Source organism: Dendrobates tinctorius, unplaced genomic scaffold, assembly GCF_039654945.1.
Source record: "Dendrobates tinctorius isolate UK_male_01 unplaced genomic scaffold, ASM3965494v1 ptg000115l, whole genome shotgun sequence".
Taxonomy (NCBI): domain Eukaryota; kingdom Metazoa; phylum Chordata; class Amphibia; order Anura; family Dendrobatidae; genus Dendrobates; species Dendrobates tinctorius.
In genome coordinates this window covers 2,942,965-2,965,120 of record NW_027361783.1, presented here as the reverse complement: position 1 = coordinate 2,965,120, position 22,156 = coordinate 2,942,965, and the positions used below count along the sequence as shown (strand labels likewise).

General features: G+C 45.7%; 1 protein-coding gene across 3 annotated transcripts in view; it reads right to left on the bottom strand.

Annotated features, from left to right (window-relative positions):
• Positions 1 to 22,156, bottom strand: part of DTNBP1 (dystrobrevin binding protein 1) — a 175,856-nt gene that overhangs the window by 110,361 nt on the left and 43,339 nt on the right. For all 3 annotated transcript variants that reach the window (XM_073589948.1, XM_073589947.1, XM_073589949.1), the window contains exon 6: positions 14,387 to 14,519. In XM_073589948.1, coding sequence (XP_073446049.1) covers positions 14,387 to 14,519 — 133 coding nt within the window. The remainder of the gene's footprint in view (positions 1 to 14,386; positions 14,520 to 22,156) is intronic.

Here is a 22,156-nt window from a genome sequence, read left to right as displayed (position 1 = left end):
AACACCGCTTCCACTCTGTCGACCAGCGCGTTGACCGTCTGGAGGCCAACCTCAACAGACCGGTGCACCATTTTTTCAGTAAAATTGAACAGGGCATGGCGGAACACCTTAGTCCTGAGAAACAGCTGAGTGTGTTACAGGCCTGCAACACTGCTTATTTGCAGGCTATGCAGCAGAATCAGTATGTTCAGCAGTCAGTGGTGTCATTTCCAACAGCTCCACCGCTGACTCGCTTTACCACACTACCGACTTCTGCTGCATACCACTGCACGGCCACCTGCATTCCCAGCGAAGCCGGACACCACTACACCACCCCAAGTCTGAGTGCTGCTGGACACTCCTCCGCCACCACCACTATGTCAAGCGCTGCTCCTGTATGGAGCACCACCACCGCCAAAGCACCACCAGCTTGGAGCCAAACCACCACAGAACCAGCTTGGGCCACTGACACCACCAGTCAACACCAAAGGAGCACCGCCAGCCCAGCACTCCTCAGCAACAGAGCACCGCCAGCACTCCTCAGCAACAGAGCACCGCCAGCACTCATCAGCAACAGAGCACCACCACCACCACCACTCCTCATCAAAGGAGCACCACCACCACCACTCCTCATCGAAAGATAACCTCCACCAATTCTCCTCCTCTGAGTCCCCAAAGAACTTTGCCTGAGATCCCACACAGGCAGCCTCCTGCTCGGAGCACCGACCCAACTTTATCCCCTTCTAGGAGCACCGCCACTGCCACTTTCAGGAGCACCGCCACCACAGAGCAGCAAAGTGGGGATCCGCATTCCCTCTTTTACAGGGCAATGCCACAGTCCACCGTCACCAAGCAGTCAACAAAAGTAAGGCGTTCACAGGCTGCCAGTCGGTCCGGGCAGGTTATTCCTGCGCCAAAAAAAAAACAAAAAAAAAAAAAAAAAAAAAACTTTGTTCGTCCATCCACCCTCTCCTCCTAATGTCTCTCAACATGCCTCCTTGTCCATTCCAGAGCTCCCTTCCCCCAGTACTTTCGTCGCCCCTTCTCCTAGAACCCCTTCCTCAACCTCCAGTCGTTCCTCGTCTCTCCACACACCCAAAGTATCTCAAACTTCCCCCAAAGGTCATTCCTAATAAAATATTTTTTGTTTGTTTGTTACAAAATAAATGTGCACTTGTGCTTTCACAAAATCTGGATTGGTTACTGTGTCTATCGCCAACTACACACACTGCGCCGTACACTTAGCGTTTTTGCCACCAGATATCTCCATTACTGACAAGTTTCTTGTGTCAGTCTTGGAGATGTGTTGTCAACGCAACAAATCTACAAGACTTGTCTTTTCCACAGCAATCTCTACATTCTTGTAATATTGCACGGTTCCCCAACTCCAGTCCTCATGGGCCACCAACAGATCATGTTGTATGGAATCCTCTTTTTATTTCATTACAACTTGATCTGTTGGTGGACCCTGAGGAGTGGAGTTGGGGAACCCTGGTGGATCCAGTCTGTGCAATATACAAGAATGTAGAGACTGCTGTGGAAAAGACAAATCATATAGACTGGTTTAAAAAAAAAACCAAACCAATCTACATGACTTGTCTTTTCCACAGCAATCTCTACATTATTGTAATATTGCACGGTTCCCCAACTCCAGTCCTCATGGGCCACCAACAGCTCATGTTGTATGGAATCCTCTTTTTATTTCATTACAACATGATCTGTTGGTGGACCTTGAGGAATGAAGTTGGGGAACCTTGAGTATTAGTGAATTCATGATGCACAAAACACAGCATCATAAATTCACCGATACACCTGGCTACTTGCTAATGGTATTGGGAGTGTAAAAACAGAGAATGCACTCAGTACAGGTATCAAAAGATTTTTTTATCAACATACAAAGAACATGCAATAACATTTTTTTTAAACCATTTGCTCTTGCCATTTCACCCGTCCTACATCTGAGTTGAAGTAGGCCGCAAATTGGACCCTCATTTGGCCAACTTCAATGGATGACCTGAGAGGGTGCTGTGTAAATTCTGGCAAAGGATTAGGAGCAACATCATCAAGATCAAAGTTCAGGTGCTCTCGAGAAATTACAAAATTACGTAGAACAACAGAGGTCTTGACCACCTCATCCACTGTTTCCAGTTTAAGATTAATAGCTGTGCCAAGAATGCGCCATCTCGATACAATATACCAAAAGCACACTCTTCTGTTCTCCTGGCCCTGGTCAGCCTGTAATTAACAATTCTTTTTTGTAGGTCCAAGTCCCGGCTGGAGTAGGGTTTGAGGAGGTTTTGGCACATCTGGAACGCTTCATCACCAACCATTACAAATGGCTGTGGCGGACCTTCGGTGTTGGGAAGAGGCCGTGGCATGGTGAAATCGAAGTTGTTGCCATACAACCTCCTGCCCATGTCCGATGTCTTAAAAGTCTGGGAGTCATTCCCACAGCCAAATGCCCCAATGTCCACTGCAATAAACTTACAGTCTGCATCCGCAATGGCCATCAGTACGGTAGAAAAGTACTTTTTGTAGTTATAGAACTCAGAGCCAGTTCTTTTGGGCTTGATAATCCGGATGTGTTTCCCATCCACTGCTCCTAAACATTTTGGGAAATTGCATACAGTCCAGAATCTTTCGGCAATGTCCAACCACTTTGCTGCAGTGGGCATGGGCATGAATGCGGGACAAAGAACGTTCCAGAGAGCCCGGCAGGTGTCCGCTACAATTCCAGACAACGTGGAGATTCCAATCCGGTACTGGAAGTGCAGTGGACGAAAGGGTCTCTCCAGTAGCCAGGAATCTTTAACACAAAGAAAACAATTAATATTTGTGTATACGTAATTTTTTTTTTTTTTTTTTTTTTACACATGTTTAATTAAACCCCCCCCCAAAAAAAAAATAAAAAATTCTGCAGCCTTTGGTTCAATACATGCCATGAAAAAATTACCACAGCTTTTATTAGTTAACGACATGGCAGAACTGTAATTCTGCAAGATTTGGAAGTGTACATGTCACAACCAAGAAAAATCAGCAACCATTGGTTTATGAAAACAACGTACCTTAATGTGACCAGGGGACGTTCCTCAGGAGTAATCGCACGCCGGAGCTGCGTGACCTTTCTCCGGATGACTTTTTACCCGACCAAGCAAGTAGTGAAAGGTTTCTTGCGTCATCCGGGTATAATCCGTAAATTTCTCCAGGTTTGCCTGGAGCTCGCTGTAGATGGTGTGGTACGCTCCACGGCTCTCCCGGAGTTCAATAATGGGATGTATCCACATACGCCGCTGCTGCCGTCTTCGCTGCCTCTCTTTCTCCCTCTGTTCATGGCAAGCAAAGGCATAAAGCCTGAGCCATCCTCATGTCCAGGTCCAAGTCAAAGCTCTTCCAGCGCAGATCCATGTTTCTCAAGTGAAATGCAAGCAAATGTGAAGAATTCAGCTGTAAAAAGGGGCTATGGGGCTATATAAAGAATTTCCATAAGACACGCCCACTGCTTTCCCATTGCTTGAGTGTGTTGCAAGAATTTTCCAAGGATTTTTTTCTCTAGTTTATTGCGCATAAAAAATGCAAACGCATGAACAACGCTTACAAATGCATAAAAACGCTGCAATTTTTGGTCGTTATGCGCACAATAATGCTACAAAAAAACGCAGCATTTACAAGCGTTTGTATGCGCTTTTCACATGCGTTTCATGTGCGCTCCTAACGCAGCGCAAAAAAACGGTAGTGTGAAACTAGCCTTAGCTGCTTCTTATTCAGGACGTCCATTCCCTCCTGGGGACTGTCCCACACACACAGGCCAAAATACACGGGCCTCACCCGGTCAGCGGCCTCCGCATGTGCGCTTCAGGAAGGCAGCACACCTAGTACGTAGGCCTTTCCGGGACCTTCCACACGGACCAATCAGATCCAGGCACTCTCATGTGACCTACCCTGGTCACCTTATATGGTCCATAGCCACGCCCACCGGATCACATGGCTATGACCTCATCGCAGGTTCTATTACAGACACCCAGCCATACACACACATATACAGGCTTACTATGGGCTTTTAGACACGCCCCTGGGTGGGTTTGTAGGTGACTGGTCCCACCCTTCTCACCAGCCACCTGAAGGCTCTTCCTGATACACTGCAGCAAACCCTCAGCAGTACCTCTGCTGATCAACACATGTTCCAGCTTCCATCCCAGGGCCACCCACCCTGGGATACATAGCAGTCATTTACCATCCTATCTCCATTACCACAATGGATATGCCTGTGTGCATGACCCATACAGCGCCCCCTAGCTGTCACAGCGGTCACTGCACCACTAATATAAATATATATATATATATATATATATATATATATATATATATATATATATATATATATATATATATATTGAAAGTGATAAGGCAGCTTTATTCTTCGGGTCAGTATGATTACTGAGATACCACATATATATTGTTTTTTGTGTTTTGGCGCTTTTACACAATACAAATTATTTTATATAACAAAAAATTGATCTTGCATCACTTTATTCTGAGAGCAGTAGCTTTTTCATTTTTCCGCTGGAGACTTGTTTTAAGCAGGACAATATGATGTTTTCGGCAATACCATTTTTATTTACATTTGGCCTTTTGATTGCATTTTATTCCACTTTTTGTTTGGCGGTATGATATAAAAAAAAAAAAAAAGTTGAAAGAGTAAACTAGTTTTACAGTCTTATAGTTTGTGTCGTTCTGGATGTGGTAATAGCAAATATATGTACTTTGTTTTTACATAAATATACTTAGAAACTTAATATTTTTCTTTAATTTTTAAAAAACTTTTTTTGTAACTTTTTTTCCTTATACCAGGATGGAACAGCAACTTTTCCTGGCCTGATCCAATATGCTGCAATGATTTTGCATTGTAGGCTATTAAGATCAGTCTCTCGCACACAGGCAAAAGGCCTATTGGGTTCTGCTCTGAGCAGGAACTTACAGGCCATCGTACATGGGTGACTCTGCCGACATCTTTTGGCTTGGGGTCACCATGGCGACTATTGGCACAACGCAATCGGGGGGGATTAAAAGGGATTAAAAGGCCCCTGATCTGCGCTAGCACCGATTGTGGGCGCTACCGCACTGTGTCACCTCTGATGCATAGCTGTCACCTCGTGATAACAGAGCCAGTGCGATCTTCCAGCACCACCGTACATGTACGGCGCATGTCATTAAGGGGTTAAAGAGAAATAGTTTTGCATGAGAATGAATTGGATGAGATCCATCACAAACCCATTATGTAATCTACACTGAATAGTCTTCTTGATTTGCGCTAATATTCTATAGATCTTGTCCACATATTACGTGGAATGCTACTACATGGTGCCTCAAACAAGAAAAAACTAATTAAAAGATGCTTTATTTATCAATTGTTAAAAATCATTCACTTAGAAAAAACAGGCAGCTAAATGCTGATCATATGAAAAAATATATAATACCTCGGCGCAAGGTACAGGATAAGTATACCCTAGGCTCTAATTTATGCTCTTTATTTAAACTGTCCACCAAGAGGTGTGACATGAGCTAATTTGGTTAATTTTTGGGTATTTTCATTTTGATATGACGGGAAGGAATATGCAGCACTTGGATTTTGGAGTTTCGTGCATCCCAGGGTTGATACCTGCTTATTTAAGTACCTTTGGGATTAAATGTACTGAGATGATGTGTGATCTTCCAGGTGCATGCGTTATAAGTACTTTCCATATTTTTGGTGGTGATGGGGATCTATTCACCCTTTTATTACTGCAGGGTCCATTGCGCCAAGTACAATTTGGTCCTCTTACTTCACCTATATGGTGGAGGATAGGAGGCATTGTTTTCATTAAATTCTTATTCCAATATAATATTAAAGTGGATGACAGTACCCATCATGATGGAACGGATATGCGCGGTATAACTTGTGAACGCGCACCCGTATGGTTACTGCAGGCGCAGGAGAGATGTTCCTTGGCTTGGGTCCGGGTGTGCGTAATGCACTCCGGACATGCGCGGTACATCTTCAGAATGGCGTCTCCCTGTTCCGGTTCGGGCATGCGCATTGTGTCCTGGCTTTAGACATGCGCGGTTCATCGTTGATATGGGGATTCCCGGCTCTGGTTCGGGCATGCGCATTACAGCCGGGGGAATGCGCACTCAAAAATTAACGCAGGCACAGTAGAGGTGGCTTTCCTAGCCAGCAATGATTAGGAGCAGGAAACGGAAAAGCAGAGTTGAAATAACTCTAGGGTCTGTAATACAGAGCAGGCAAACTACTAACTGTGGAGACATGTTTTAGGTGAAAAGGATATGATCCTTTACCCTGCAATTTGGGTTGTATTGCAGGGTGATTATAAATAACCGCCACTAACTACATTTCTATTGACACCTGCAACCAGGCGCTACATCTGATGCTCTGAGGGAGCATATGACAGTATCATAGGCCTCCTGAGAACTCCTATGGGAGAGAAACGCATCGAGGCGAGATATGATCTTATCAGCATTGAGATAAGTTTTCCTTAATCTGCTATATAGTGGCTGGTCTTTTTCTCCTGGGTATAGTGCAATATGAGGGCAATGAGCAATATAAATTGTGGTGATATATGTTGATTTATATGGGAGCGGACATGTCAAGATTCAAATAGGTGATCTTTGAAATTGATAATTTTTGTGTTTATCATTACAATACCATAAGTGGGTCACTATTTGTGTATCAGTGATTATTGTTAATGTCCAGCTTACCCATTAATCCCCATTTGCTCTAACCCTGAGTTTGCTTGTTTTGGGGGCTTGTTGGGTCTTGGGGGGGTCTATTTAGTAGCAGTCCTTTGTCAATTTTTGCCCTATAGGTCCTGTCCCTTTAGATTTTGCATTTGAAGTCAGACAGGGTATCATAAGGGTCATTAAGGGACAGCCGATGTGGAGCGGGGGCACCAGTACAATTTAGGGTGAAAAAGCTCCGCTGTCAGGTAGGGACGCTCCCAATTAGGGATTTTTAGATCCCACCTCCTTTTCATTTCCCAATATAAGTAATTTTGTTTCTCGGTTACTGGTTGTACCCCCTTTGTTTATTTTTGGTGGTTTGTGGTGATGGGTGCCTTATCTGGACTGCTTAATTTAGTGAAATAGTCACCCAAACCAGTGAGGTGTTTTGTGTTCCTTTACATTGGCCTCCTGAGAGTTAGGATATAACAGGGTGAGAAGGGACAGCCGCCGTGGAGCGGGGGCGCCATTTGCGTTCCAAGAGGGTGCCAACCTCCGCTGTCAGGTAGGGGTGATATATAGGGTCCTACAGGGAACTACAGATTACCTATCACCTACCTTGCGCCGAGGTATTATATATTTTTTCATATGATCAGCATTTAGCTGCCTGTTTTTTCTAAGTGAATGATTTTTAACTATTGATAAATAAAGCATCTTTTAATTAGTTTTACTTGTTTATGAGCCGTCATAACTAATTACAATTCAAATATAATTTTTTTCAATTTACATAGTGCCTCAACATCAATCGAGGTAAAAAAAAATGGAACTACACTTAACGGTAGTTGGGTTTCTAAGACCCTCCACGACAGCACACAGGAGGTTGCCTCCCCATCCTAATTAGGGACAGGAAACAAGAGGTTAAATAGCCCTCCCATTCCTCTACTCCCCAGTGTTTTCCAAGGACCACAGAGTGAATGCTTGAAATATTATTTATTCATATAAGTCACATGAACAAAATTTGTTAGGGGGGGAAATTACCCGTGCTGTCGTGGAGGGTCTTAGAAACCCAACTACCGGTAAGTGTAGTTCCATTTTCTCTAATCCCCTCCACGACAGCACACAGGAGGTATACCAAAGAACAATGGTTTAGGGAGGGACCACAGCTTGCAGGACTTTCCTGCCAAAGGCTAGATCTCGTAGTAACATAAGATCTAATCTATAATGCCTAGTGAAGGTATGGACTGAAGACCAGGTCGCAGCCTTGCAGATCTGCTTAATGGATGCATTAGCCTTTTCTGCCAAGGAGACGGAGACAGCTCTAGTGGAGTGGGCTTTCGGGGATACCGGAGGAGGTAGATCCTGATTTTTATAAGCGGTCATGATTGCTTTCTTGATCCAGATAGCTAGGGAGCTTTTGGACGCTTTTTTCCCTTTGTTCGGTCCGTCATACTGAACAAAAAGATTTTGATCTTTCCTCCAGAGTTTTGTCTCTTCCAAATAGACAAGGACTGCTCGCCGCACGTCCAAAGAATGGAATCCCACTTCCCTCTCATCCTTTGGGTTATCACAGAAGGAGAGACAGTATTATTTCCTGGGACCTGTGGAAATCCGAAGATACCTTTGGCACAAAGGAAGGGTCTAGCCGGAATATTATTCTATCATCCAGAATTCTTAGATAGGGCTCTCTGATGGACAGAGCCCGAATTTCGCCCACTCTTCTTGCCGTTGTAAGGGCTACAAGTAGTGCTGTTTTCCAGGATAGTTTATCTGGGTCTGGTCGATAGGTTCAAATGGAGGGTTCGTTAAACCCTTTAGTACCATATTCAGGTCCAATGCTGGGACCATGCTGGATTTATTTGGACGGATTCTGGAAGCTACTGACATAAATCTCTTGATCCATCGATGCTCTGCTAGGTTTTGGTCAAAGTAAGAACCCAGGGCTGATACTTGGACCCTCAAGGTACTTGGTTTTAGACTCTTGGATAAGCCGTCTTGTAGGAAATCTAGGATCTTTGCTAAGTCGGGGTGGAAGGGATCCATGGGAGTGGATCCGTACCATGCTGAGAAAGTCTTCCATATTTTGGAATATATGGCGTTTGTGATCGGTTTCCTACTTTTTTGTACGGTGGATATCACCGCATTGGAAAGGCCTCTGGCTTTCAGGATTGTGGTCTCAGAAGCCAGGCTGCCAAGCTTAAGCTGTGGGGAGTCGGGTGAACGATTGGACCTTGATGTAGAAGGTCGCGGTCCAAAGGTAGGATCAGGGGACCCTCTGAGTTCATCAGTTTTATGGCTCCGAACCAGCTCCTTTTTGGCCAGAGAGGGGCGATTAGGATAGTCTTGACCCTGTCTGTCCTGACCTTTTGCAGAGTTTTCGGTATTAGGGGAATTGGTGGAAAGGCATATGCCAGTCCGAAGTTCCACGGGTGAGTGAAGGAGTCCATCCTTGAGTGTTTCTCGTTTGGACCTATGGAGAAGTAATGCTTTGTTTTGGCATACTCCCGGTTCGCAAACAGGTCTACCTCTGGGAGACCCCATTTTTTGGTTATGGTATGGAATACTCTGATATTGAGGCTCCATCCTCCTGGATCTAAGTCTGTCCTGCCTCGATGTTGTCGGATCCTTTCAGGTGGAGAGCTGAAAGGGACTGGAGATGGTTTTCTGCCCAGATGAATATTTGTGCCGAAACGTTTTGCAGACTTCTGTATTTTGTGCTGCCCTGATGACGTAGATGGGCCACGGTGGTCATATTGTCGGAGTAAATCCAGACATAGGTTCCCTGGACTGATGTTTCTGCTGCCTTTAGGGCTTCTTCTACCGCTCTCAGTTCTCTGTAATTGGAAGATTGTTTTTCCATGTCTTTGGGCCAGAGTCCCTGGAAGACTCCCTGAGGCGATATTGCTCCCCAACCGCGTTTGCTGGCGTCTGTTGTTATTGACGTCATGAGATATTGTATCCAGGGTGTTCCTTTTGCTAGGTTTCCCTGGTTGAGCCACCAGTTGAGAGACAGCTTTACGTGCTGGGGTAGGGAGATTCTCGTATTGAGGGTCTCCGGGTCTTTGTTCCAGCGGGATAGGATATATCTCTGGAGTATCCTTGAGTGGGCCTGGGCCCAGGGGACCGCTTGGATGCAAGAAGTCATTGACCTTAATGTTGACCTGGCAAACCTTATGGTCACTGTTTTCAGACTTTTTAGAGTCCGAACTTTTGATCTCACGCCCACCTGCTTGGTGGATGGAAAAAGGATATCTTGTTCTGGGAATCTAGGAGGATCCCTAGAATGACCTTCCTGGTTCGGGGTGCCGAAGATATGCCGAAGGGCAGGACTCTGAACTGGAAGTGGTGCACTTCTTCATCTAGAGTGACTGCGAACCTTAGATATTGCCAATGAGATGGATGGATGGGTACGTTGTAAAAGGCCTCTTGGAGATCTATAGTGGCCATGGCAAAGTCTTCTCCGATCAATGGTATCGTGGTCTTGATCGATTCCATCTTGAAATGTTGGTACCGGACATGTTGGTTCAGCTTCTTTAGGTTGATGATGACCCGGTATTTCCCCACTTGGCTTTTTTACCAAAAACAGCCGGGAGTAGTGGCATTGACCCTGCTCCGATTCTGGAACTGGTGAGATCACCGCCGATGACAGCATCTTTTGGAGTTCTGAATGCAGAACTTTTTGAAGTCTTGCCGAAGGAAGATGTGTTACTTCCAGGTTTTGAGGAGGGCTGGAGGAGAATTCTATTTTTACTCCCCATCTGACAGAGTCCAGGATTCTTCGATCGGTTGTTATCTTCTGCCAACTCTGGAAGTAGTCTGCGATTCTGCCCCCTACCTGCTTGGCATCATTTCTTATCTCTGTCTGAGTGGGAGTCGTTAAAAATATTCCTGCCCTGTTTTTCCTTTACCCCTGTATTGAGGGGTTTGAGCTTGGGATGGGTGATAGGGCTTTTTCTTGGGCGGTTTCGGATTGAGAAGATTTTTCTTCTTGTCTGTTACCTTCTCTAATAGTTCGTCCAATGCCGGATCAAATACGTGTTCGCCCTTGAACGGAATAGAGCATAATTTTGATAGGATATATCCACCAGGGCTGTGGAGTCGGTAAGCCAAACCTGCGACTCCGACTCCTCAATTTCCCTTACACCGACTCCACGACTCCGACTCCCACACATATTGCTTATATTTAAGTGAAAAATTTGTTGTAGTACAATGTGAACCTCAGACATTTAATCATTTTTATGATCCCATAATCAAGATATTTAGATAGAACAGAATATATATTGGTGTACTACCCGGTTTTCATTCTTTTTGGTACAGATACGATATGGATAGACAGATATGGATAAATGGATAGATAGAGCAGATTTCTAATCTGCTTTTGCTATTGAAAACATTATCTATGAGCTCAAAAACCTTTCAGGTGATGCGGTTTTTTAAATAGATGATCAGCTTTTGCAGCTGAAAAACGTATCCTCAAAAAACACAGGAAAAACGCTGTGTGTGAATGTAGCCTTAGATCAGGAATAGAACAGCCATTTATAGGACATTTCATAACTTTCCCAAATTCCTATGAAAAAATATTCAGCACATCCTGCATTGAATTACTGTACCCGATTTATTATATATTTTAGGAGTCGGAGTCGGTCCATTTTATACCGACTCCAACTCCACCAAAATGAGCACCGACTCCGACTCCACAGCCCTGATATCCACTCCACATTTTCAGCCATAAGGCCCTTTGGGTGGTGTTGGAAAGCACGGACGTTCTTGCCGCAATACGGACCGATTCTGCCAAGGAGTGTCCGCTAAAAAGGCTGCTGCCTTCTGTAGGCATGGTAGAGAAGCTAGAAGATCTTTCCTCGGAGTTCCTCTTTTTATATGGTCCTCTAACTGCTGGAGCCAGAGGTATAGGGTTCTAGTTACACAGGCCGATGCCACGTTTGTTTTTAAGGAAGTTGCTGAGGCTTCCCAGGACTTCCTCAGTAGACTATCCATCTTTCGGTCAAGCAGGTCCTTGAGCTGCGAGGAGTCCTCGAAGGGTAGCGTAGTTTTTTTTTTAGCTACTCTGGCTACCTGGATATCTACTTTTGGAATCTCAGTCCAAGGTTTCGCGGCTTCTTCGTTCAGGGGAAACCGATCCTTCATTTCACCTGGGATACTCAGTTTCTTTTCCGGGAGTTCCCATTCTTCCAAGATTAGACTCTGGATATTATCATGGATAGGGAAAACCATTTTCTTCCTGGACTTCAGGCTGCCAAATAGATCATCCTGCACTGAGCGGGGTGGTCTTCTTCTACTCCCATTGTGTTCCTGACTGCTGAGAGTAGTTCCTCCATATCATCTGAGGAAAAGAACCATTTCTTTTCATCCTCTGTCCGGGTTGGGGTTAATTGACCCTCTTCCCTCCAATCCGCTGAAATCGATGACTCGGGTTCGGAAACTGAGATGTCCTCAGAGGCATATTTCCTCTTCCTTGAGGTTGAGGCCCCCCCCCCCCCGAATGACTGGGAGAAGGTAGCCAGGGACGACTGGATTTCCTGTCGCATCATCCCTCTTACTTCCTCTTTCAGGGATGGCTGTTCCTCCCGGAAGATTTTTGCCGTGCATTGCTGGCACAATGTCTTTTTATAAATCGGAGGGGAGTTTTTTCCTACAGATAGCGCATTTGCGGCTTGTAGGTTTTTCTTCCGTTTTTGGTGTAGAATCCTTGTCTCCCTGAAAGAGAGAAAAGGAGGGGGGCCCCCCTAAGGATGGGTCCTAAACCAAAAAGGTATATACCCTTTTCCAAGTGTATTCACTGGGCCAGGGTTTGTGCTGGGCTCTGCACAAGCAGCTTTCAGGGAAGACGCATCCATCATGCAGACGTTAGTCCTACCTTATGGAGTCTTCCATCAGGGTCCTTAAATAGGAACAGAGATCCAGCATTTCCTTATCTCATCCACTCGGATGAGATCGCTCACCCTCAGTTCCTGGCGCCACCTGTTTTTTTTTTTCTTTCCAATTCAAATTTCCTGCCAAGATGGCGGTGCGTTCCACTGTGGAACGCAGGGAGGAAGTGACATCGTGCCTTCGGGCCCGGCGGTGAGCGTCACTTCCGATGCATGCCGCTTGGTTAGAGACGAGCATGCGGCGCGTGGGGGGAGCGGATCCTGGGCTGGGGAGTTACGGGAGGCCCCCAGCCCGACTCACCATCCAGCATTGCCGGAGCGCCAGAGGATTGTGCGGGTCCCAATAGCGACAGGAGCAGCGTCTGGGGAGGAAGGTCCGGGACGATCGACCCCGGCTGCCTGGCAGTCAGGTAAGAAAACTCAGGGATCCCGCCGACCCCATCCATGGAGCACACAGAACCTCTTCATCCCTATTAGGGACAGGAAAACACTGGGGAGTAGAAGGGGAGGGCTATTTAACCTCTTGTTTCCTGTCCCTAATTAGGATGGGGAGGCAACCTCCTGTGTGCTGTCTTGGAGGGGATTAGAGAAAAAAGTTTTACCAGCAACTGTGATACCATCCAGTCTCACAAGGTTAGCTGTATCCCTAAGGATATGTGCACATGTTCAATAATTGGCAGCGCTTTGAAGGCACCTGTCCGCTGTTTCCAAAGCGTTTCCGGCTATTGAACGCAGGTGAATCAACGTGTTCACTGAACTGTGCGGATTCACTGCGTTCAGTACATTGAACAGGTAAAATTTATGTTGAGGAGACTCTCGTCTCCATAAGATAAATAGACATGATGCGGTCTGGAAATGTGCGCCGGCGACCGATTCACACATAGTGGGCATGAGAATTCTTGAAATCCCATCCACTATGCTTGAACATCTGGACGCTGCGGGTTGGACGTTGCGCAAGTACACAGAGTCCAACTCGCAGTGTTTACAGACCGTGTGCACCTACCCTAATATATGAGGGCAAAGAGACAAAAAAGGGGTGTAGAATCTTGTCAATGTATATCACCATGTTCTGGCTGCTTTGTCTTTGTGGAACATATGGAGTGCATAGAAAGTGGGGATCATCTTTCTCCAAGCTTTATTGTCATATACACTGTGCAAACTCTATGTGTAAAAATACATCAGGAATCATATAATAATAAATTGTGTAAAGTAGCCACTTATAATAAGAATGGCTTCCACTGTGCTCCCTATCAGAAATTCAGTAAAGGGCCTATCACACTAAGCGCTATCTCTAGCAATATCGCTATAACTTGGGACATTATAGCGATATTGCTAGTGATATCGCTGTGTCTGATACTTAGCTACGACCCGCTCCCCCGCTGGTTATCGTTGATCGCGCGAGAACGTCCTGGACCGTTTCTCGTTGTCAGCTTCCTGCGGAGCGACGAGCGTGGAGCCGGGCGGGAGGACGCAGGATCGCCTAGTGTGACAGGTAAGTAGCGACCCCAGTCCCCAGCGATGTCGCTGGTGAGATCTGCCTGTGTGGCAGCTCACTAGTGACCACTTAGCGATGCACCAGCGATCCTGACTGCGTCATATCGCTGGTCAGGATCGCTGGTGCATCGCTAAGTGTGACAGTACCTTAACAATACTTACAAAAGGGTTTGTCCAAGTGCTTATCAGAAGCTGCTTCCCCCTTATAGAGCAGTGGCACAGATACAGCAGGGAATCATGGTAATTGTGTCACACTAAATATATATTGGAGAAACTGGAATATTGTGAAATGTATTGTGCTGGTTAACACCAACCTTTTCTTCTTCTTGTAGTTTTCTTGCTGACTGTAGTGCATGTTCTTGTAGCGCTGAAATTCACATTGCTCACATAGTTCCTCCAAGTCTGCCAAGCGTTTCTCAACATCGACAAAACTTCCTTCTAACGTAACTGATTAAGCAACAAAAAAAAAAAAAAAAAAAAAAAAAAAAGTTACAGCAAAGATAGAAACAGAAAAGAAGGAAAACTGAAAATACATACATGGAAAGGAAACAAAATAAGGAAGCTGTCAAGTCCACAAATGATATCTATCTGCAGATATAGGCTTCATCTGTAGGTAACTGGGGTTAAAATCATGTTAGGATTTCTCCCATCAGCAGCAACTACAGGGAGAAAATGAACTACTACCCTCCCTCCAGCAGTTAAGGAGGTGCTGGAGCAGTTAAGGGCCCGTCATACTAAACGATATCGCTATAACGTCACTGGTTTTGTGACGCAGCAGCGATATTGCTAGCGATATCGCTATGTGTGAAACTTACCTCCAACCGGCTCCCCCGCTGGTTATCGCTGATCGCGCGAGAACGACCTGGGCCGTTTCTCGTCGTCAGCTTCCTGCTGTGGCGACGCGTGGACGTCTTCATCGCCTCGTCTGACAGGTAAGTAGTGACCACCGCTATGTCGCTGGTGAGATATGCCCGTTTGGCAGCTCACTAGCGACCACTTAGCGATGCACCAGCGATCCTGACCGGGTCATATCGTTGTCGGGATCGCTGGTGCATCGCTAAGTGTGACAGTACCTTTACAGTCACCACTTACTACACAGCGAGTGGATGTAATCACTCTACGGATCATTGACAGCCTGCTGCGCGCGCACACAAACACACGTTGCAGCTCAGGATGTCAAAGTGCTGGAGAGTGATTACAGCGCTCTCACTGTATAGTGATCAATGACACCTCCCTGCACCACCTAGATGACTGGAGGACAGCGGTTTCAGGGAAAATAATGCTTAATTTTCTACCTGTAGTTGTGGCTCCAGTAAAGCAGGTAAGATCTTAACAATATTTATCTGCAAGTCAACCCTATATCTGGACAGGAGTGTTACAAGACAAGACAGGTTCACTTTAACACTCCATGATGCCCCACATTACTGCTATAGCTGATTCCCATGGAATTACTTAAGGTGTTTTTTGCATATTTTTTACAGATATCCTTTCTTTGTTATACAAGACCATTCAAAAGTTTAGGGTCACTTAGAAATGTCCTTATTTTTTTAAAGAAAAGCCCAGGTTTTTCCAATGAAGCTAACATTAAATGATTCAGAAATACACTCTTTACGTTATTAATGTGGTAAATGACTATTCTAGCTGCAAACGTCTGGCTTGTAATGCAATATCTTCATAGGTGTATAGAGGCCCATTTCCAACAACCATAACTCCAGTGTTCTTATGGAACTTTGTGTTTGCTAACTGTGTAAGAAGGCAAATGGATGGTTAGAATACCCATGAAAACCCTTGTGCAAATATGTTAGCACAGCTGAAAACAGTTTGGCTGAGTCTCTTGCATGAAAACCCGGCACTGCGCCAGAACTCGGACCGGAGCGTGAGGCTACATGTACTTCTATGAAGCCGCACGCTCCGGTCCCAGTGCCAGCAGCAGTGCCAGGTTTTCATATGAGAGACTTGCACGAGAATCGTGCGAGTCTCTCGCAAGTGGGTATGAGCCCTCAGGAAGGCTATCACTCCATTTTGCAATGCCATGCCATACCCTGTGGACAGCGCTTGATTGGAGCCAATTTCATCCTACAACAGGACAATGACCCGTAGCACACCTCCAAATTATGCAAGAACTATTTAGGGAAGAAGCAGGGAGCGGATATTCTATCTGTAATGGAGTGGCCAGCGCAGTCACCAGGTCTCAGCCCCATTGAGCTGTTGTGGGAGCAGCTTGACCGTATGGTATGCAAAAAGTGCCCATCAAGCCAAACCAACTTGTGGGAGGGGCTTCTGGAAGCATGGGGTGAAATTTTTCCAGATTACATCAGCAAATTAACTGCTAGAATGCCAAAGCTCTGCAATTCTGTAATTGCTGCAAAGGGAGCGTTCTTTGACGAAAGCAAAGTTTGAAGGAGAAAATTATTTCAAATAAAAATCTTTTTTTCGAACCTTGTCAATGTCTGGACTAGATTTTAAATTCATTTGGCAACTCATTTGATTAATAAAAGTAAGTAATAAAAGTATGAGTTTTCATGGAAACCACAAAACTGTCTGGATATTCCCAAACTTTTGAATGGTAGTGTATTTCTATAATTTTGATCCACACGGATGGAAGGATTTATTAAGGGTTCAATAATTAATGTTGACTTTTACTGGAATACAAATGGTCTTAATTATGGCACTAAATCTAAAGAGGTTACAAGTATAACACTGTGCAGCATAGGGGCTGGTACGACTGGTACGAGAGGAGGTTGGCTCCTTGTAGATCAGTATCCTATGTAGAAAGTGCCAGAGGAGTACAAATGATTCTGTGTTTTCTCCATCACAAGGGGCTGGAGAAATGACAGAAGACATTTAGCTGCTTATCTCTTCAGCAGAGTACAGCAATGCGCACGCTGTCATTTTAGCAGAGCTAACCATAGCAACGTACAGACTGTAAAATCCCCGATAGGGGGAAAGCCTAAGAAATGGCAGCTCTGCAATATTTAGGATTATACACATTAGGCATTACTACCCAGAGAAGAATTATAATTAATTATTCTCCTTAGGTGGAATAAGACTAACACAAGATGGTTACAGATTAATATAATAGTAGTAGGATATGTTCACATTACATTTTTCTCCATGGGCCACTGAGTTGGGCTTATATCTGAAGCTCTGAAAAACAGGATTCGGCTGTTCTCCCCTATAGGGCCACTGATTTTAATGAAGCAGGAGTCACTTTCTACTCTTTTTGACCTCATACTTTCAACTGTGTCAGCCTATACTTATCAACTGTATTTTTTTGCCTGCTTCAGAAAAGTGGAGACTTGCAAAATTGAGGTTAGACAGAACAGAGAGCGAGACTGGTACGTTAACCCCTTAGTGACGGGGCCAACATTTTTCAAATCTGACCAGTGTCACTTTATATGGTAATAACTCTTAAACGCTTCAACAGATCTCATTGCTTTTGAGACACATTGTACTTTATGGTAATAGTAAATTTATGTCGATATTTTCTGCGCTTATTTATATAAATATCAGAAATTAGTTTAAAAAAAAAAATCTAAAAATTAGTAATTTTCAAACTTTGAATGATTATCCCCTTTAGTATAGTCATACCACATAAAATAGTCATTAAATAACACTTACATCACGTCTGCATTACATTTTTAAAATATCCTTTTTTTTTTGTTAAGATGTAAAAAGGTTTAAAATTGTGGGAGCAATTTTTCATTTTGTCAGGCAAATTTACAAAACTTACTTTTTTAGGGACCTTTCAGCTTTGATGTGACTTTGGCTGACCCATACATTGTAAAATCGCCAAAAGTGTGACCATTTTAAAAACAGCACCCCTCAAGGTATTCAAAACTGCTGTCAGTTAGTTTATTAACCCTTCAGGTGCTTTTCAGGAATGCAAAGTGACAGGAAGGAAAAATGTTATTTTTATCACCTAAATGTCGCCAACTTCTGAACAGACCACTGTAGCCGGCAGACTAACGTTATTTGGCCATGAATTGCCATGGCAAACATCAGGACCACACAATCACGATCCCAGGGTGCTGATGGGGATAAAGAGGAAGCCCCCACACTCATAACGGTTTAGATGCCGTAGTCACTATTGACAGCAGCATCTAAGGGGTTAAAAATCCATAATTGGTGCCGATAGCAATCAAGACTGATACAGCAAGGTGTCAGCTATAGTGTACAGTCGATAACTGCTGCATTTTCACCAGTCGGGGATGCTATTGTCTGATATATGAGGTCAGTAAAAAGACGCATTGGTGGTCAGGGGCTAAAGTCAGTAACCTCGTGGGCGAGTACACCGGAATACTGTATTTCAGGGTATCGGGCATAAGCTCTGATAAGGCCACTGACGTGACGAAAAAATAATGTGAACATAGCCTTATATAATTATATAAAGTCCACAGAATAACAGGTCTGTTAGTCACAGCACATCTATGGAGGAATGGTACAGGAAAAAAATACAAAAAAAAGTTTCTGCTGGTTTGACAGATGACTTTTACATTTGGTTAAGAGGGCAGTTAATCATATCGTTTTTCACTGTATATAAAAAGCAATAAAAAGGCACAGGGCACTTTGTTCAGGAGAAACAGTGATAGAAGTAAAACAAAAACAAAAAAAAATACTGAAGCACAGGTTATTCCTCTTAGGGCATATGGACATTAAGGCTATGTGCCCACGTTGCTTTTTTTTTTTTTTTTCCGCCGCGTTTTTGCAGCAGCGGAAACGCTTAACGCTAATAAAACGCACCCTCATGCAATCCTATGGGATTCCGCAGTTGATGTGCCCATGCTGCGGATTTTAACGCTGCGGAATCGCATAGCGATAAAATCCGAGGCATGTTCATTATTCCGCCGTCATAGGATTGCATTGAAACACTCACTTTACGCATGTGGCTATGCCCACCATGCGTAAAGTGAGCGCTTCATGTGCGGATGGTACCCAGGGTCTAAAGGAGATGAGACTCTCCTCCATGCCCTGGGTACCACATCCGTGTAAAAAATAGAAATTAAATAAAGCAGGATTTTTGGGTTGCTTACCGTAAAATCTGTTTCTCGGAGCCTTCATTGGGGGACACAGAGACCATGGGGTGTACGCTGCTGCCACTAGGAGGCTGACACTATGCACAAAAAAAGGGTTAGCTCCTCCTCCGCAGTGTACACCCCACCGACCGGCAGGAAATTCCTCAGTTAGTGAGAAAGCAGTAGGAGAAGTAACAGAATAGATTGAAAAACAGAACAGACAACTCAACTGTAAATAACCAACAAACATAAGAACAGGAGTTGCAGAACATGGGAGGGTGCTGTGTCCCCCAATGAAGGCTCCGAGAAACAGATTTTACGGTAAGCAACCCAAAAATCCTGTTTTCTCGTTCGCCTTATTGGGGGACACAGAGACCATGGGACGTCCCAAAGCAGTCCCTGGGGCGGGAAAGCAAACTTCCATCAGGCCAGTGGACTCACCACCGCTGCCTGCATAATCCTTCCACCTAGGCTGGCATCCACCGAAGCGTAGGTGTGGACCTTGTAGAATTTCACAAATGTGTGAACCGATGACCAGGTTGCAGCTTTACAAGCTGCAGCGCGGAAGCTCAGTTGCGCACCGTCCAGGAGGTACCCACTGCCCAGGTAGAGTGAGCTCTAATTCCCGGAGGGGTCAATCGATGTATGACCCGGTAGGCCTCCAAAATTGCCGATCTGATCCAGCGAGCAATAGTAGCTTTGGAGGCCGGCTGACCTCTCTGCACCCCATCTGGAAGGATGAAGAGAGAGTCTGTCTTCCGCAAAGAAGTCGTCCTAGCTAGGTAGACCTTCATCGCCCCGACCAAGTCCAGCTTGTTCAAGGAGCGGTCCCGAGGACGAGCTGGACCCGGACAAAAGGATGGGAGAACAGTATCCTCATTCAGGTGGAAAGTGGACAGCACTTTAAGAAGGAAAGCGGGCGGAGGCCGCAGAACTACCTTGTCCTAGAGGAGTACCAAGAAAGGAGAGCGGCAAGAGAGGGCCGCCAATTCCGACACGCGCCGGATGGAGGCGAAGGCGATGGCCACTAGGAAGGCTACTTTCCATGAAAGGAGGGATAGGGGAAAGTTCCCTGAGAGGTTCAAAGGTAGGACCTTGCAGAGCCTCAAGAACCAGATTAAGATCCCAAGGATCTACGGGCGCTCGGTACGGAGGAGCCGTATGAGCCACTCCTTGAAGGAAGGTTTTGACCTGAGGACGGGAGGCCAACGTCTTCTGAAATAAAATGGACAGCGCCGAAACTTGACCTTTTAAAGAGCTGAGGGCAAGGCCTGCATCACGCCCTGCCTGAAGAAACGCCAGGACAGAAGGGAGCGAAAAATGTATGGGCAGAATGTTGGTGGACTCGCACCAAGTGAAATAGGCCTTCCAGGTACGGTAATAAACTTTGGAAGACGATGGCTTTCTGGCCCGGATCATAGTATGAATAACTCGATCCGAAACTCCTGATCGTTTCAAAACCTCGGTTTCAACAGCCACGCCGTTAAATTGAGTGGCCGAGAATTGGAGTGGCAAATCGGACCTTGAGACAGCAGATCTGCCCTGTCTGGAAGCTTCCAGGGGGCGTCCGCGAGAAGGTTGACGATGTCCGTGAACCAAGCCCTTCTGGGCCAATTCGGGGCGATGATTGACTGGAATTCCTTCCGCCTTGATTTTCTTCAACAGCCTGGGAAGAAGAGGCAGAGGAGGGAATAGGTAGGGGAGCTTGAACTGCGACCAAGGAATGGCCAGAGCGCTGGCGCCCACTGCGAGAGGATCTCGAGCCCTGGATACAAACTTTCCTGTTGAGGCGAGAATCTAGCAGGTCTACGTCCGGGGTTCCCCAACGACGGCAAAGCTGAAGAAATACCTCCGGACGTAGGGACCACTCTCCCGCCACTAGACCTTCGCGGCTGAGAAAATCGGCGGCCCAGTTGTCCACGCCAGGAATGTGCACCGCGGATATTGCCGGGATTGAAAGCTCTGCCCAATGAAGAATCTTGGACACTTCTGCCAGGGCTGAGACACTCCGTGTCCCCCCTTGCGGTTGACATATGCCACCGCTGTGGTATTGACTGTCTGAATCCGGATAGGCAGGCCCTTGAGAAGCCTCTCCCAGTGAACAAGAGACAGATAAATTGCTCGTATCTCGAGGACGTTGATCGGCAGAGCTGACTCCTGAATCGACCATCGACCCTGAACAGTGTGACTGCGGAACACTGTCCCCGGCCGAGGAGGCTGGCATCCGTTGTCACAATCTGCCAGTGAATGGGAAGGAATGGCCGTCCTAGGGAAATGAGAGGAGACATCAGCCACCAATTGCGGGACTGCTTGACCCGGTATGAAAGACGAAATGGGCGGTCCAGGGAAAGAACAGACCTGTTCCACCGAGACAGTATGGCGTGTTGGAGGGGTCTGGAGTGAAATTGGGCAAAGGGAACCGCCTCTGTCGCTGCCACCATCTTTCCCAGGACTTTCATGGTTGTCCGGAGAAGTCGTAAGATATGCAGCGCTCGCACATCCCGCTGCAGGGAGCAAATCTTTTCTTGTGGGAGAAAACCTTCGATAGACGATTGCCGAACAATAGACCCAGAAACACAAGACGTTGTGTCGGAAAAAGGCAGGACTTCCTTTTGTTGATGAGCCACCCGAAATTAGACAGGGCGTCGGGGACGATGGTAAGACTTTGGCGAGCTTGATGAAAGGATGGAGCTTCGATCAGAATGTCATCGAGGTACGGAAAAAGAACGAGACCTTTGATTCTCAACAAGGCCATCAACGCTGCCATGATCTTCGTAAATACTCTGGGTGCGGTGGCGAGATCGAACGGCAGTGCAACGAATTGGTAATGTTCCTGGCGAATCGCAGGAATTTCTGATGGCAGGAGAATATGGGAACATGTAGATGGGCAGCTTGAATGTCTATTTAACACATGAACTCCTGCGTCTCTATGGAAGCGATTACCGACCAGAGACTCCATTCGGAAATGACGCAGTCGGACTGTCTTGTTGAGTAACTTGAGGTCCAAGATGGGGCGAACTGTACCGCCTTTTTTCGGTACCACAAACAGGTTTGAGTAAAACCCTGTGA